The 15086-nt window shown below is 42.6% G+C and overlaps 1 protein-coding gene across 2 annotated transcripts in view; it reads right to left on the reverse strand.

The window, feature by feature from the left end:
- met (MET proto-oncogene, receptor tyrosine kinase) overlaps positions 1–9040 on the reverse strand; it is a 76878-nt gene extending 67838 nt beyond the window's left edge. For both annotated transcript variants that reach the window (XM_063912487.1, XM_063912477.1), the window contains exons 1-2: positions 8767–9040; positions 6118–7318 (exon numbers count right to left, since the gene is read on the reverse strand). In XM_063912487.1, the coding sequence (XP_063768557.1) occupies positions 6118–7317 (1200 nt within the window). In that variant the 5' untranslated portion in view covers position 7318; positions 8767–9040. The remainder of the gene's footprint in view (positions 1–6117; positions 7319–8766) is intronic.
- Positions 9041–15086: the final 6046 nt, after the last annotated feature.

Here is a 15086-nt window from a genome sequence, read left to right on the forward strand (position 1 = left end):
GTGGATTTGTATTTCATAATTATTAGGGATTCCTTACCAGCATAACATAAAATCAATGGGCGTCTATGGCTGCTCGTTTAAGGATTGTTCATTAGAACAGGCGGCATAATTAAAATGACTGTCGGTCAAAAGGCTGGAATTATATTACCCACGCTATGATCAATCAGGCCGGAGATTCAATTTAAAAGCAATCAGCATTTGGTGCGTTTTCCCAAATCAATGGTAATCCAATGATAATTTTGACCCGTTGGTGGCAGATCTTTATTTTTAGTCTCAAATGTTCTCTGCTCCCTCAATAAGTCTTATGGGAATGAGGCCATGCATGTTGGGGAGGCTCCACATCTCTGCACAGAACATTACCCGGCAGAGTGGCAGAGAAACTGTCAGGCAGCAGCACATTGGGGGGGTCGGATCAATAGTTAAGAGAGTGCTTTTGGTTTGAGAGGCAGGGAGCTACTAAATAGAACAATATGGTTAAATTTGAAAGAGACAAGGTTAAGTTTTGGTATTCCAAATTGGAAAAGGATTAGTCTAAAGTATCATCCTGGCTCATTAAGTACTCAAAAAAGTGTGAATTTACGAGGTCATCGAGATTAGTGGTTATTGATTTTTGTAAATGATAGACTCACTTCAACTCAACTCAGTTCAACGGTTAAAAGAGGAAATATTCTGCTCATTTTTAGGTTCATATTTGTATTTTTCGCCTCTACTGTGACTTCTTTCCATGCTTTAATGTTCAAAAAGCTCTTTATTTTTCTCATACTGCCTGTTTTTTCACCCTCCGTCCGAAACCAGGCAGAGATGTCCCGCCCCTTAGCCTATTATGTACAAGAGCGAGTGTTACATAGTGATGTCACTTTGTTACAGAAGTATCCAAAGGAGTCCAATGGAGGCGTTTCAGGGGCAGGGGGGAGAGAGATACTCTTCTGGAGGGAAGAATGGGATTTTAGCCTTTGCAGACCATTTACATGCACTAAAACCTATATAACACAGTACAGGAAAGGGAAACCCCAAAATGCACAATAAGGTCCCTTTAAATTCTTAGAACGTTGCCTAAACATTACTTAGAAAAGAAGCATCATTTAAAAATGCCACTAAAGCACAGTAACCAGCAGTCATACTCAATGTCTTCGTTAAAGAGTAGCAATTATGTCCTCAGTTTTAAGCTCCATCTGTAAGTGAGAGCAGCCTGAAGACAGAAATGGCCGCGCAGAAGCAACAGCAGATTTGAGCCATCACGAGACAGCTGAAAACAGAGCCACTCATCATTACGACATTCATCAAACCTCAGTGCTTCAGCTGACAACCAGCACTTAAAAACTTCAAAAGTGCTCTTACTCTGAGCCGTTCGACCTCCTCCAGATCCCTTCTGGAAGTTTTCCACCAAGAAAAACTCAACAGAAATAACCCCATGTGTGCTCAAGTATGTCGGAGCATTTTTCTGCCTTTTATGCATTTATGGTTGTGCTTATCTCATGATAGCAGTGTATACCTGCCATATGCCAGGTTGTAAATCTATTAAGCTGTGCTATGATTAGATAACTCAACAACAAGCTTCAAAGCACGAGCATCAGATGGGCAGTGGTTCAATATTCTTTTGTCATAACAGCTTGTTTCTTAAGCTGGCAGTTAAGAGGCAAGAGGATACACGTAAGCGATAAAAGGGAAGTGGGGAAAAAAGCTTCCCAGTTTCAGCGAGATAAAAGCTCTTTTGGCTGCAGTCGTTCAGCCCTGGACCTGCTGGGTCTAAGTGTTGGGAGACTCAAAGTCAAACAATGTTTTGGTGTCCTGCAGAGGGAAAAAGTCAATGTTCGGTTTTGGTTTTGTCAGTGTGTGTGTTTGAGTTGGAGGTACTAAAAAGGGAAGACTGAGTGAGGTCAGCATTATACATTCAGACGCCTTTAATGTTCAAAAAGCTCTTTATTTTTCTCATACTGTCTCGGGTACCTAGTCTGCTCTGATTGGTAAGCCGACTTTGCTATAATTGGTCTGCTTGGAGATGCCCCGCCCCTTAGCCTATCTCATGTACAATGTGTATGAGCACTAGCCAATAGAAGTGTGACTGTTACAAACAGATGTCACTATGATTTGGAAGTAAACAGAGGACTCCAATGGAGGCATTGTAGGCAGATTTTAGCCTTTGCAGACCATTTACATGCACTAAAAACCTATATACAGGAAAGGGAAAACCCTAAAAAGCATAATCAGGATCCTTTAAACACACATTATTTATTATTTTTATAGACATTTGCCAAGAGAAATCCTTTGAAGTGAACCGCTCGTGTTCAAGGTGGTCCAGAGTTAGAAACGGAGGGATCTATGATAATTATACAGCACAGAGATGCTCCTGCAGCCCTTTGCAAAAGTATAAAGCATTCCTAACGTCGACCTAGTAATCATGTGAGTCAAGAGGAAAGAATTTCTAATAGTGGAACAGCAGACTCTCACTCAGAGTCTTCAAAACAACAGTTTCATAGCACCAGTCCCCGTCAGGGAGGTGGGAGCAGACAATCACTGTTTGGGGTTTCAGGAGGGTTGTTACAGTACGTTTAGCTGTTTCACTTCCAACAGGACGGTTTTTGTTTTGATCCCATGCACAGTAGCTCCACACGCTCTGTGAGTAATCAGTTCACAGCTGCTTCTGACTCTTGGATGACATCAGACTAATCTTCTCACATCTGTTCACCAAAGACCGCCAGGAGCCAGAAGATCTGCCTGAGGGTCGTCAACTTTTCTTTCCTACATCGTGACCAAAAAAAAACATCCAAAATACGCAGCACACCAGCTGTCACAATGAAATATGTTGAGTTTGGAAAAGGTTTATTCCAAGTTGGGCGGACTGTGAGGGAAAGAACGTTCAACATCGAGGGGTTGGCGGATCGATCACCAGCCCTGCAGGATCTCAGGTGGACTTTGCATGTGAAAATGTCCATGGGAAAGAAATCAAACCCCAAATTTGGATGGCTAAATAATGACGTGTTCATGTGAAACATCTTTAACTGAGTTGCAAAGACTGGAAAAGCCTTGTGTCATTCTGTAAATCCACTCTCTAATGAACCTCAGATACAACCAGAGGCCAATCACTTTAAGATGTGGAGCCTCAAAGAGTGGATCACAAACAGATCAATGTGAATGGTCCCAAATCACAACATCCACTTGAAAGTTAAGGCTCCTCGGGGTCACTGATGCGACTTCCACTTTCCCACAGGTGCTGTAACAGGTGGAGGGGAGCGGGGGGGAGGAGGCCTGGCTGCCACAGCGGGTCAGAGGAGGATCATCTTCCGCCCAGCTGCTGATGCCCTGTTATCCCCGAGCCATTCATCACGGCTCGCTGAGAGTCAGATATGCAATGCCCCCGCACCCCCCCCCGAGCATTCCTCACTTTCCCCCTGCGGATCTACGCCGCTGAGAGCCGCCGGGGCTGAGCTGATGTACCCACACACCCATCATGTCTATGCAAAGCTGGATTCAATCCTTTTTAAAAGAACCACTAGTCACTTTTCTGTCTGATCTCACTAATCCATGACTACACATCGTTAGGCTTTGCAACTAATTTGCAATACATGCTCCAGATTTTGGGATATCTGTAAGCTTTCCAAGCAGTGATTGGGTTCCATTTCTTTTTCTGGACAGTATGAGAAGCACTTAGTCGACTCGTCAAGCTTGAGTTGTGTAATCCATCATGTTCCTCAAGTTGATTTTAAATGTGGTGTTCGAGCAGTTTGCCAAGGAAGAGGCACCACCATGAGCAGTGAGCATTACGGCCATACAGTGCAGATTACTCCCCAATGCATCAGAAAACAAAGCAACGGAGAGAAGACTAGCTGGTTCGTAGGGGTAAAATGTGAAAAAACCTTTAGCGTGTCTCAGGCTTCAAAGTTACAGACAGCGATCATTGAGATTGAATGTTTACTTAAGCGTGTTTACAAGAGGTACATACAGGGTACACTTAATGCTGACTTGCTGTTATGAAACATGAGACTCTGGACTCAAGAGTCGGCTGGTTTTCATAGCATACAAAATCCACCAATGGATGTGTGGAATAGAAAAAGATGCATGGAAAGTCTGAAGCTTAGCAGCATGCTTTTAAAAAAATGATTGGACTGATGCTTTGGCACCAGGCCGATGCTCATAACAAACCTACAAGGACTCAGTATTGGTGCATTTAGATCTGAATGCTACCCATTTGTTCCCTCTAAAGCTTTATTCAGTTTTTTAAAAAGTTCTTTGAAGGCACAGCCACATAAAATAGATATTAGAGAGGAATTGTGACCCGTTTTACTAAAATTGTTAACAAAAATACCGTCACACCCAATCTGAGATGCTCCGCTGTTATGGTGCACAAGTGTGATTAGCAGCCAAGCAACTGCAAGCAATAAATGATCCCGCAGCGAGGGCACGTGGTGCATAGTAACACAGTGTTTCCTCTGCAGTATCGTGCAGGTGGTTTGCACAGGACTCTACTCCTGTGTGTGCTTGCCCTTTAAACATAATTCAGTGTACAATACATCCAGGGGGGGGGGGGGGGGCTGAGATTACCCACCCCCTGGCTGTGATCAAGTAGGGACTGATGCTGAGGTTGAGTAAAGATATTGACGGACCCTTTGATGTTGTGGTCTGCAGTTAACTTCATGTCCTTATTGATCAGGTCATTCAGCTGATTGATTGAGTCCATGTTGATGGATAGGAGGTGAGTGACTACAGGGAGGGGGGTGGGGGGTTACATCAGTAGATTGCATATGAATTGTGCTGACTTTCTGGTTCAATTTGAGGGGGAACACATCTATATTAGTACATTTTTTCCAATCCTTTCCAACCCAAATACATCAGCAAACACTTGTGATGTTTTGCAGGATCTGTGCTTATTATTAAGTGGCTTTTTGCACCCGATCTTCAAAACATTAAAGGCGTAATTAGGGCTGCATGATTTGGAAAAATAACTACATTTAAGTCTTTTGACGGATATGAAATGATATGACATTTTTAGTCTGTAAAATACCCTTTAAAGGCCAATTCAGAACGTATTTACAATGTTTCCTGCAATGTCAATGCTGCACTAGTCCATATTGTGATTGTGCATCGCTATGCATAATGACCAGTTGCATTGAGGTCATGTGACCAAACCACTCAAGACATTTTGACCGTACTTGTCCGGACATTTAGGAACATTGTACTGCTAAAAAGAGACCCTCAATAGCCACCAAATATGGATGTTAACCGCCTCAAATCAAAGCTGAGGGTGTACTCTTAGAGCAGAAAGTACTTGTTTGATTTTGAATACAATGTGCACAGTACAGAGCCAAAACTCGACAAATATGAGCATGTAAAACACACTGTAATCAGGACTCTGTTTCTTCACATGCAGCCTTACACGTATGCTCTTTACCAGACGGATCAGAGGTCAACAGGGGGTCATGCTTCAGTGTCTTGCTCAAGGACACTTGAAAACAATGATGCAAGGTCCAGTAGACACACTGTTTCAACCTGAGACCACCCAGTTCCTCTCTCCAGCCACCAATACAACCTGACTGCGCTGAATAAACAGCCAGAGCCTATAACTCTACAGATAAAAATCAACCAAGCCATGCATGTACAACAGATGACTGATAGAGGCGTATTTTATGTGTCTGTAAGAAGTCGTAAAACCAAATCATGATGACTCCTCTGTGGAGAGACTTGAAGTGAAATGTCTAAAATACAGTTCCTGGGCCAAGCACTGTTGGTTTTAGTGTTTGGCATCACCTTCAGTTCGCAGACAGACACAAATTACATAGACTACGAGACAGCTCATGTTAAATGCATTGTAAATAATGCATATTTGAACCTTACAGTACCACGTTTCTGCAGGCTGTACACCTCTTCTCTCTAGCGACGGTTAAAAAGCCTCAGAAATTTACATATTCATACAGCAGAAACTACCGTAGAGGTTGCACTCACACACAAGTGAAGTTACTCCAGTTTCTTGGTTAATTTCCACTAAAATAATTAATGAAAATTAGTCAAAACTTAAAGGAAGAAGAAGCAAAAAGAAGACAAGGAAAATGGCCTCCAATGCAAAGTAGGAGTTCTACAATGGCTACCCCTCCACAGTCAGCCCACCCCCCTTCCTTTACTCACCACATTGTAGCAGGACTTCTTGTGTGATCCGGTGAAGTGAAACGGGTCGACGGTGCTGCAGCTCTGCATGTACCTCTTGAACAGGGTGTTGATGTTTTTCAGGGACATGACGCAGATGGCCGAGTTCGCCGTCGGTTCCGGAGAGTTCGGCTTCCCCCGTGCGAAGGCGGCGAACAGCACGTCGTCGCCCTCCTCCACCTTCAGCTGTCTTTGCAGCTCCACGTCATTCCCCACCTTGGTGACGTGGGCCGCCTGGAGGATGTTAAAGACCTTCACGGCTTCCGGCGAGCGTCGTCGCCTTTTATCGGTGCTGATGCACTCGAGGGGCATCTCCACGTAGCGGCGGATCACGATGTCCGTGGAGCACATGCGGACTATGCGGGTGTGGTAGGCCTGGGAGTCCACGCTCACCCGCTGCACCGTCAGGAAGTAGGTGAAGGGTCCACTGTGGAAGGAGTAAACATATCGCAGGTAGTAGTTTCCACGTAGCGGTGGAATCAGGTCCATGTACGAGTGGTCTGAGTAGAAGGTGAAGCCGTTCTGGCTCGTCTTCATCTTCCGCAGAGAGATGGTATGGGGGTGATTTGCGCTTGCCGATACATTTCCTGCGCCGGGGATCTCAGAGTTCCCGACAAAGAACTTGATGATGTTGCTCTCCACGTTGAGCACCTGGGAGCCCGAAGCGCTGACAACAACATCCCAGTCGACGGGTTGACCTTTGACTCTCCTCACTTTGTCGGCGAAGCAGTACACCTGTTCGTCCACGGTCATCGGGCTCGTGTCGTCATCCAGGACGTGACGCCGGCAAATGCCGTTGTCCGCCGATCCGCAGCTGTACAACCCTTTGTCGTAGATGTTCTCCACCACCAGGGCGATGTTGCGGTTGTCCACCCTGCTGCCACTGCTAGCGCCTGTTGATGTCTGGCCACAGGTCTCGTTGGACAGCAGCGGCCCTGTGCGGTATTCAGAAAGCTTTGTGAGGTTCGGCGCCAAGGCATAGATCCTGTTCACAGCGCCGACATAGACGATCCCATCCAGCGTCACCATGTTCTGGACGGGGAAGTCTGCGTTGAACGTCGGCAGCTCGTAGTTGACCGAGAGGTTGAGTTTGTTGGTCTCGGGTGATTTGTCACACTGGCCCTGCGCCCTGTCGCACAAGGCCCACAGCAGCGTGACGGCATGTAGCAAGCAGAGATTCATCCTGTTCCAGAAACAAGAGACATGAGGAATTAGTTGGTACATCCCAGCTGCAACACAAAAGATTCATCGTGAATCTCTTTGAATAGGTGGCCTCAATTGTCTGGAGTGTGCGGGGAAAAGGGACCGCAGGAGAAAAAGAAAGGGACATCTAAATCCCTTTTTAGACTCATAAATGGAGCTGTGTCAGTGTATGAGACCAGGGTTTACTCACTTCACCACAAGCAGTGAAAGCATTCATACTGAAGTGACTAAGAGTGATATGGTGACACAAAGCTTTAATATCAGCCTCCTAATCCGGGCTGCTTCTGCTCGAGGCTCCACTGACCCAAGACAAACCAACAGTGGGACCTGGGTGAGCACTTCTGCGGTGCTCAGCTCCATTCCCAAGTGACCACAGCAGTGAATCACCCGGAGAGCAACCACCAGCCTAAGTTTAGACAGCAAGGGCCCAGAGGGAGCCGGTATAAACTTAATTAAAACAAAAGAGGCTGCAGGGAGAAGGCAAAGGGGGACCATCCTGCAAAATGATAAATATCCCCAGCAAGTAAGTGGTAATCCACAGGGAGATGCTTTTAGAGGTGGGGGGTGGGGAGTGATCAAGGACACCAGGGAATTTGCAAAATGCACATTTGCATGCTCCCCTATCTGCATGTGGTTTTAACACCAGTACCAAAACAAAGGCAATAACATCCAGCTTTGGTTTCTGCATTCATGCCCGCAGTGTTGCATTAAGCCACTGAGATTCCCTGTGTGCACATTTGGAGCAATCTAAAACGGAAGTCTCACTGTGAGTGGTTTCCTTTTTTAAGTGCCAGTCAGAGTAAGAAAGCTCAGGTTTATATTAGAACAGAGTTTCATAGACAGACAAACCTAACAGGTGCATATAGACACACTCTTTAGAGCAAATCTATTACCAATAAGTGCCAAATCAATATAAATTGTGACTCAGGGAACACTAAACGAGACTTATGGTGAAAATATAGAATTTAAAATACACACATAATTGTTTTAAAGAACATGAACACTGTGTTATAGTCAGTGTTCTTTTATGAATGACACATGGGGGCTGAGTTTCGTCTTGTCTTGGTGTAAAATGATGAGTAATAGTTGGCGTTATCGCACACCTGCACCAAACACAATCAAAAGTAACTCCTCATGGCACGGCTGTGTTTTTTTAAGAGGACAAAAGGCGGTGGGAAACAGTGAAAATGTTTTCAGTTTGAGAGGAAAGTGACTCATGGCGAAAGGTCTCAAAGAAAACACGTATGGGAAGCTGGTGAAAATGGTGCCAATGAGCCTGAAAAAACATGTCAAAAACTGACTGTGATATCAGGGGAGGAGGAGAGATTGAGGAGTTTCACGGACAGGTTTGCTGCGTTTTTACGCACGGAATGAAAGTGCGAGTAAAGTCAAGAACATGAGAGGAAAATGAAGGTGGAATACACTCACCTGTTCGCGAGCAACAGTGTAGTAAATTCCTTTAATTCAAATCATAATCCGCAGGGCTCCTCAAGAGCGAGACTTCTTAACTTTCTCATCAAGTCCAAACTGATCGCTGGGGATTTTCTATTCTTCTTCTTCGTTTAATAAAAAAATCCCAGATGTATAACTCCGATTGTTTTCTTCTCAGTCTGCCTGATTCTCACAGAAGTTAAACTCTAGCTCGTTGATCGCTGCATGAAAGCTGTGAGTCTCAACACAGACTGACTGACTGCATCCAGCAGAAACACGCTGCTGCTGCCGCGCGCTCACATCTCAGATCCTCTCTCCGGCTGCGCGTAAAGCTCCGCCCCCTTTCCCTCTCCAAACCCTGTGACGCGTCCAGGTGCTGCTGCGGCTCCTCGCTGTCTTCAGGTGAGACGGACCCACACAGTGCCGCTGCTAGCCATTTTGGTGCCCTAAGCATAATTCCTTCATGATGCCCTCCCCCCCCCCCCCCCCCCCAATAAAAAAACATTATGAGTTGTGATGAGTGAGTGGGGAGGGGAGGGGGGGAGGGGAGAGGGGGGCACCATCGGTACCTTTGAGTAGTATGCCTAAAAAGTGCCTCATATTTCTATAGTCTACTGAAATAATTTCGGCCTTATAATTATTATGACGATTTTTCATTAGGCTATTTTTGGTGGTGCCCCCTCGACACTTGGTGCCCTACGCACAGCGCTTAATGCGCGTTATGGGAGCGGCGGCACTGGACCCACACAGCTAGGAAAGAGGGCAGATAGGAAAACTGAGGAAAGGGTAAATTATGAGATCTAGTTAGTGGTAATCATGTGGCACAGAAACACCAATTACAACCGGAGCAGTCAGATGTTCAAAGACTTTACATTTCAATTAGCTGAGGCTTTTATCCAAAACGATTTACCATGAAGGCAATAAAGATACAAACTCATAGCAAGAGCAACAAGCATGCAGACACATTCGTTAAAAAATAAGTCAAACCATTGTAAGAGCTGGTGCATTAATTACCGAGTACTTAGTGTTGAAGGCAGGTTTAGGGTTAATTGAATGTCTTTTTTCAAAAGAAGAACTGATGGTGCAAACACTACTCTTATAAGGTCGTGTACTTGAGTAAAAGTGGCAATAAGAAATGGAAAAAGTAAAAGTCCTGCATTCAAAATCATACCTAATTAAAAGTCAAAAAGTATTAGCATTAAAATATACTGAAGGTGCCAAAGGTAAAAGTACTAGGTATGTGTAATGTACTTCAGGAAACGTATATAAATAATAAGGATTAGCTTGAGGTACTGCTGCTGGGTGTCTTAACTTATAACTATAATGTCAATGTTTTTTAATGAGTTTTTGATTCTTTGTATAAACTCATAATCTGCATGTAGAAAGTAACTGAATAAATGGAGATAAATGTAAGGATAGAAAGTAGAATACAAAGTAAATACTCGGGTAAAGTACAATTACCTCAAAGTTATACTTGAGTAGAAGTACTTTACTACATTCCACCTCCGACAGTAACCCTTGATGACCTTTAATTATCTATTGTTTTATTGTTTGATGTGACTTTATGTGCTAAAGTGATATACATTAGCTGTCAATTCTTTACTCCTTACTCGGTTTGAAGGAATTTATCCATCATGTCCGGATATTCCTCTGAAGAAAGGGCTTCAAACCAATGATTAAACGTATTTTACGGCACAAAAAGGCAACTATTGTGCCCTTGGCCGGCCATTAATGGAGCACAAATGTTAAAAATTAAACAGAAAAGGTCAACAGGGGATTCTTCTCCGACCTCCACCTGACTCTCCTCCTGCAGCGCTCTGACTCAGATTAGTGTTGTCAAGTTAAAAACGGCTCACTCAGCCGTACATAACGAGCTCAGTTATAAAGGCTAAACCAACTGTGTGTGTGTGTGTGTGTGTGTGTGTGTGTGTGTGTGTGTGTGAGTGTGAGTGTGTGTCTCAGCCATGAATCACAGTGGGCAGTACAAAAAAAAGAAAAGAAATTCCTTTGTCCCACTTCCTGAAAGGAGGGCAGTAGGGAATGGAGACTGGAAGCCCTGATAACAGAGTGTGGACGGAGGATTGGTAGGTGCAGCGGCACAAACGGCTGTGTGCACTCACTTTCTGACAGACGCTCTGACACGTGAGGCTTTAATGAGACGGACGAGGGCGAGAGTGTTCAAGTGGGTGGATGAGTGATGCGAGGGAATCTGTGACATCTTCTGTGTAGGAGCTGACATGGATGTGCAGGTAACAAGAGTTTACACAAACGTAGTGTCATCACAGAGTCAAAGTCTCCTGCTTTTAATGACAGACAGCTGGTTTAACACGCCTGCTTCATTCAATCTTAGAAATTAAACCTCTCTGACTTCACTTTGAGACGTTTTACAGACAAAGTCCATTGACGTTTCCTACCCTCAACTCCCTGATTTCCCCAGAGGACATCACTGTCACTTCTCCCGTCACAGCAGAGAGCCCTTAAACTGCCACTGTACCTCATCAGCATTTAGTTCATCACAAAGGACCATTGGTAAAAGGATTGGGGTTGAGCTAAGATGACAGTAAAGGTTTGAGGAAACAATCCAGAAAGAAAGATGACGACACCAAAAGCTTTTATTTTAAATCTGAATCGATGGAATCAGTGCTCAGAAATGATCATAATAGATATCATTTGATATTTATTCTCCTTTTTCTGAAAAGTGACATTAGTTTCAAACAGAAAACTGAGGGAAAAGTCGTTAATCAGCATTAGTTGTGTTTCATTAACTTAGAAACTTGAAAAAACTACAACGTTTTAATGGAGTTGTGTGCAGGAATTCATTGTTTTCCCCATATTATATTGACCTCCTGGAGCACTGTTGTCACAAAAAGCACTCCAGAAATAAGAATATTTCCTAAAATGTTGATTTCTTCCTTCAGATTACAAACTTTTTCCATCATTTTTGATCAATTAAGCTCGGAAACGGAAGATGTTTTCCCAGTTATGCCAATAATAGCACGACACCTCCTCTTTATATCTCACTTGCTCACTTATTTGACATAAATAGTAAAACCATCAACTTAAGGACTTAAAATGTAACTCAATTCAAGTATAATCTTGCAAAAAAGCTCCAATCTTTTTCCTTCTAACTGATGAGCAAGATGTTCCACTCCTTCTCTCTTTGAACTCTCTTTGTTTTGCACAAGGAACTGTGTTTTGTCTTACCTCGGGGCATTTCTGACGCAGAAGCCAAGGGGTGTGTCTGTCACAGGGTGTGTGTGTGTGTGTGTGTGTGTGTGTGTGTGTGTGTGTGTGTGTGTGTGTGTGTGTGTGTGTGTGTGTGTGTGTGTGTGTGTGTGACTGTACAGCCCAGGGGTGTGTCTGTGGTGCTCCTGCAGTGGATTTTTACTCAGGCCCTTGTCTTAGCGAGGAGGAGGAGGAGGAGGAGGAGGAGGAGGAGGAGGAGGTGAAGGAGGAGAAGAAGAAGAAAGCTTGGTTGGTGGTGAACCTCACAGTGCTGGCATGCAGACTGCAGAAACCCCGGAGTAGTGACATGCGCTGCAGGAATGATCTGCATGCTGCAACCACAACACCTGCAGAACAACAAGGGTTATTTACTGCTGTTCATGGTTATACAGTAGCTGACATGATGGAGGAATCTGGCTGTGTAATTTGTGAGAGTGTGGAGTGACATCCAGGGGCAGTTAAACCAAATCAAAAACAGCATGACACTGGGATTGGAAAACCTGAAACCAGAAGAGATGAAGCTGTTATAGCTCATAAAGTTAAATGAATAAATAAATGACTCCATAAATCAATAAGTCAAATGTTTCTCAGATAATTGTAAAAATAAATTCATGCATTTTTAAATCAAACAAGTGGGACATAAATTAAAATGTTAGTTTTATACATTTTTATTATTATTATTAATTCCTGTATTTCCTATACAGTAAGTTCCAATTGAATTCACCCCTTTATTTATTTGATTTATTTAATACTCTTTTAATGCGTTAATTATTTGTCAAATGCATTTAATTATTTATGCATTTATTTAGTTATTTATTTTTGTATTTTCCTAACTTTCTTTTAACTCAAAATCTATTCATTTACTCATACTTTATTTGAACACCACAGGAACGCACTATAGTTATTTTCTACAAGATTTAAAATGTTGATTATAAAATAAAAAAGGGAATTAATAAAAGATAAATAAATAGATCATTACTTCATGTATAAACCTTTTTTTTTATATTGTTTTCAGTATTTAATTGCATTTAAAGGCATTAATTAAGTCATTTTATATTTTACTTTTTCCCCGGAAGCTTCTATCCGGCGTAGATTAATACGATTGGCTTTGGAATAAGATAATCACACATGGGTTGTACACATATCTACCTGCATGACTGAAAACCAATGTTATTTTTGTAATTAGCTGCAATTGATCCTTTGAATCGTGCCCCCACAGCCGCCATTGGACCCAGTACGGCTCCATCTGCTGGTGCACGAGGTGAAAAATCACTTTTGATCACTTCCAGAATTTCAGGTCAGATGTATCTACAGAATAGAAAGTTAGGAGAGTAAACCAACAGACAAAAGTGAGGGATGATCAGGGAGGAGCACTCAGGCTTGATTTTACCGTTACTGTCCACCTCTAAACCGGATTCAGTAGAGGTTATTTATCACCTGCAGGGTCAATACCCCCCCCCCCAGTTAACTGCTGACCAGGACAGTAAACCCTGATTGATGCTGTTGACCCATCGGAAGCCCCTCGCTGCTTCACTCTGCAGATGGACTCTCTACCTGCTCTTACTTTATGCGGGGCGTGGTGATTAAAAGTGCCTCCATCACTCAGCGGGGTGTCTCTGCTGCAGGATCATTGAGAGACAACGACGGACACAGGTTACAGGAGAGGCTGATGCTTTGTGTAAGCCAACAGAACAATGTGACCTTTAAGTCTAATTTTAAGAGGTAATTCATACATGAATTCCCCTTTTCAGGTGAGAAAGAACATCTGTGTCAGTTTCAAAGTCAGGTTTCCTTTCATGATGTTTGTTTTGTAAAAGCTCAGGATCTATAAAACTAAGGCCTGTGTTACGAAAATATTATGCTTTCTATTTTCAAATGTGACACCATATTGTTTCCTGCCCAGACTCGACCCTTGGCCACCTTCTTGTTTACCAGACCTGGCTCCGTATTTTCTGTCGTCTGGAGAGGTAGATCAGTGCTCATATCTTCCACTACCTGCGTGTTGGATAAAGTCACTCCTAATGAAAAAGGAAATCAAAAGATTACAATCTCATACGTTACAGGAAATGGTTTCTGCAGCAGACAGGAAAAAAAACAACAGAAAAAAAACAACCCACCCGTCAGTCAATCAGTTCCTGCTGCTGCGCTGTATCTGCACATCTGTCAGCTCAGGCCAAAACCCGGAGCAGGACTTCATAAACATGATAAAGAGGAAGGGCCAACTCAGGAGGGTACAAACATGGCTTTAAGATTAGTCCTTTAATATCCTTGTGCCGTTTTACCAGAGAGATAGCTGAGAATGTGGTAAAGCTCGACAGCTTTTGAAGGTGTGCTATTGTTATTCAAAAAGCTCTTCAGTTCTGTGTGACTGGCCAAGTCAGGTTACAGTCATTTAGAAAAAAAAAACAGGAAATAAAGTTAGATCTTTTAGGAAAAAAGTGATAATTTTGATGAAATCGATGGAAATTCAAAAAAGTCGACATTTGGAAAAAATAAAATCCACTTTTTTTTTTAAAATATGTGGATTTTTTTGTCAATTCGATCAAAATGTCGACTTTTAAAAACGTCAGATTTTTTTCTAACTTGTTTCAAAATTTCTAAAATTCGACTTCTAAAGATGTCCCTCAATTTTCTCATTATTCTAACTCCTTCTTCATGTGGCCCGAATCCTCCTCTTTTAAAAAATCACTCTTTTTGTCTCCCTATTTTTTTTCCTTTCTATTTTCTTTTCAAACTTCTAATTTGTTTTCAAAATTTCAACTATTTCTTTGAAATTATCTCCTTTTTTCTTAAAAGATTTGACTTTTTTTTCAAATTTTATGAATTATTTTCGAATTGTTTAATTTTTTTCCTCCAATACTTTTTCTTAAAGACTTCAGCATTTTTTTTTTCAAATTTCTGACTTTTTTTTTCTTCTAAATTTCGATTTTTAAAAATGTCCCACTATTTTCTCAGTATTCTAACTAGAAGAAATCACACTTTATGTCTCCCAATTGTTTTTCCTTTCCCATTTTGTTTACTCTTTAGTGCATTTCGTTTACTGAATTGCTCTATTTCCCCTGCTGTGTCATCCTCATCTTGTTGTAGTGTTT

This window comes from Eleginops maclovinus, chromosome 2, assembly GCF_036324505.1.
Source record: "Eleginops maclovinus isolate JMC-PN-2008 ecotype Puerto Natales chromosome 2, JC_Emac_rtc_rv5, whole genome shotgun sequence".
Taxonomy (NCBI): domain Eukaryota; kingdom Metazoa; phylum Chordata; class Actinopteri; order Perciformes; family Eleginopidae; genus Eleginops; species Eleginops maclovinus.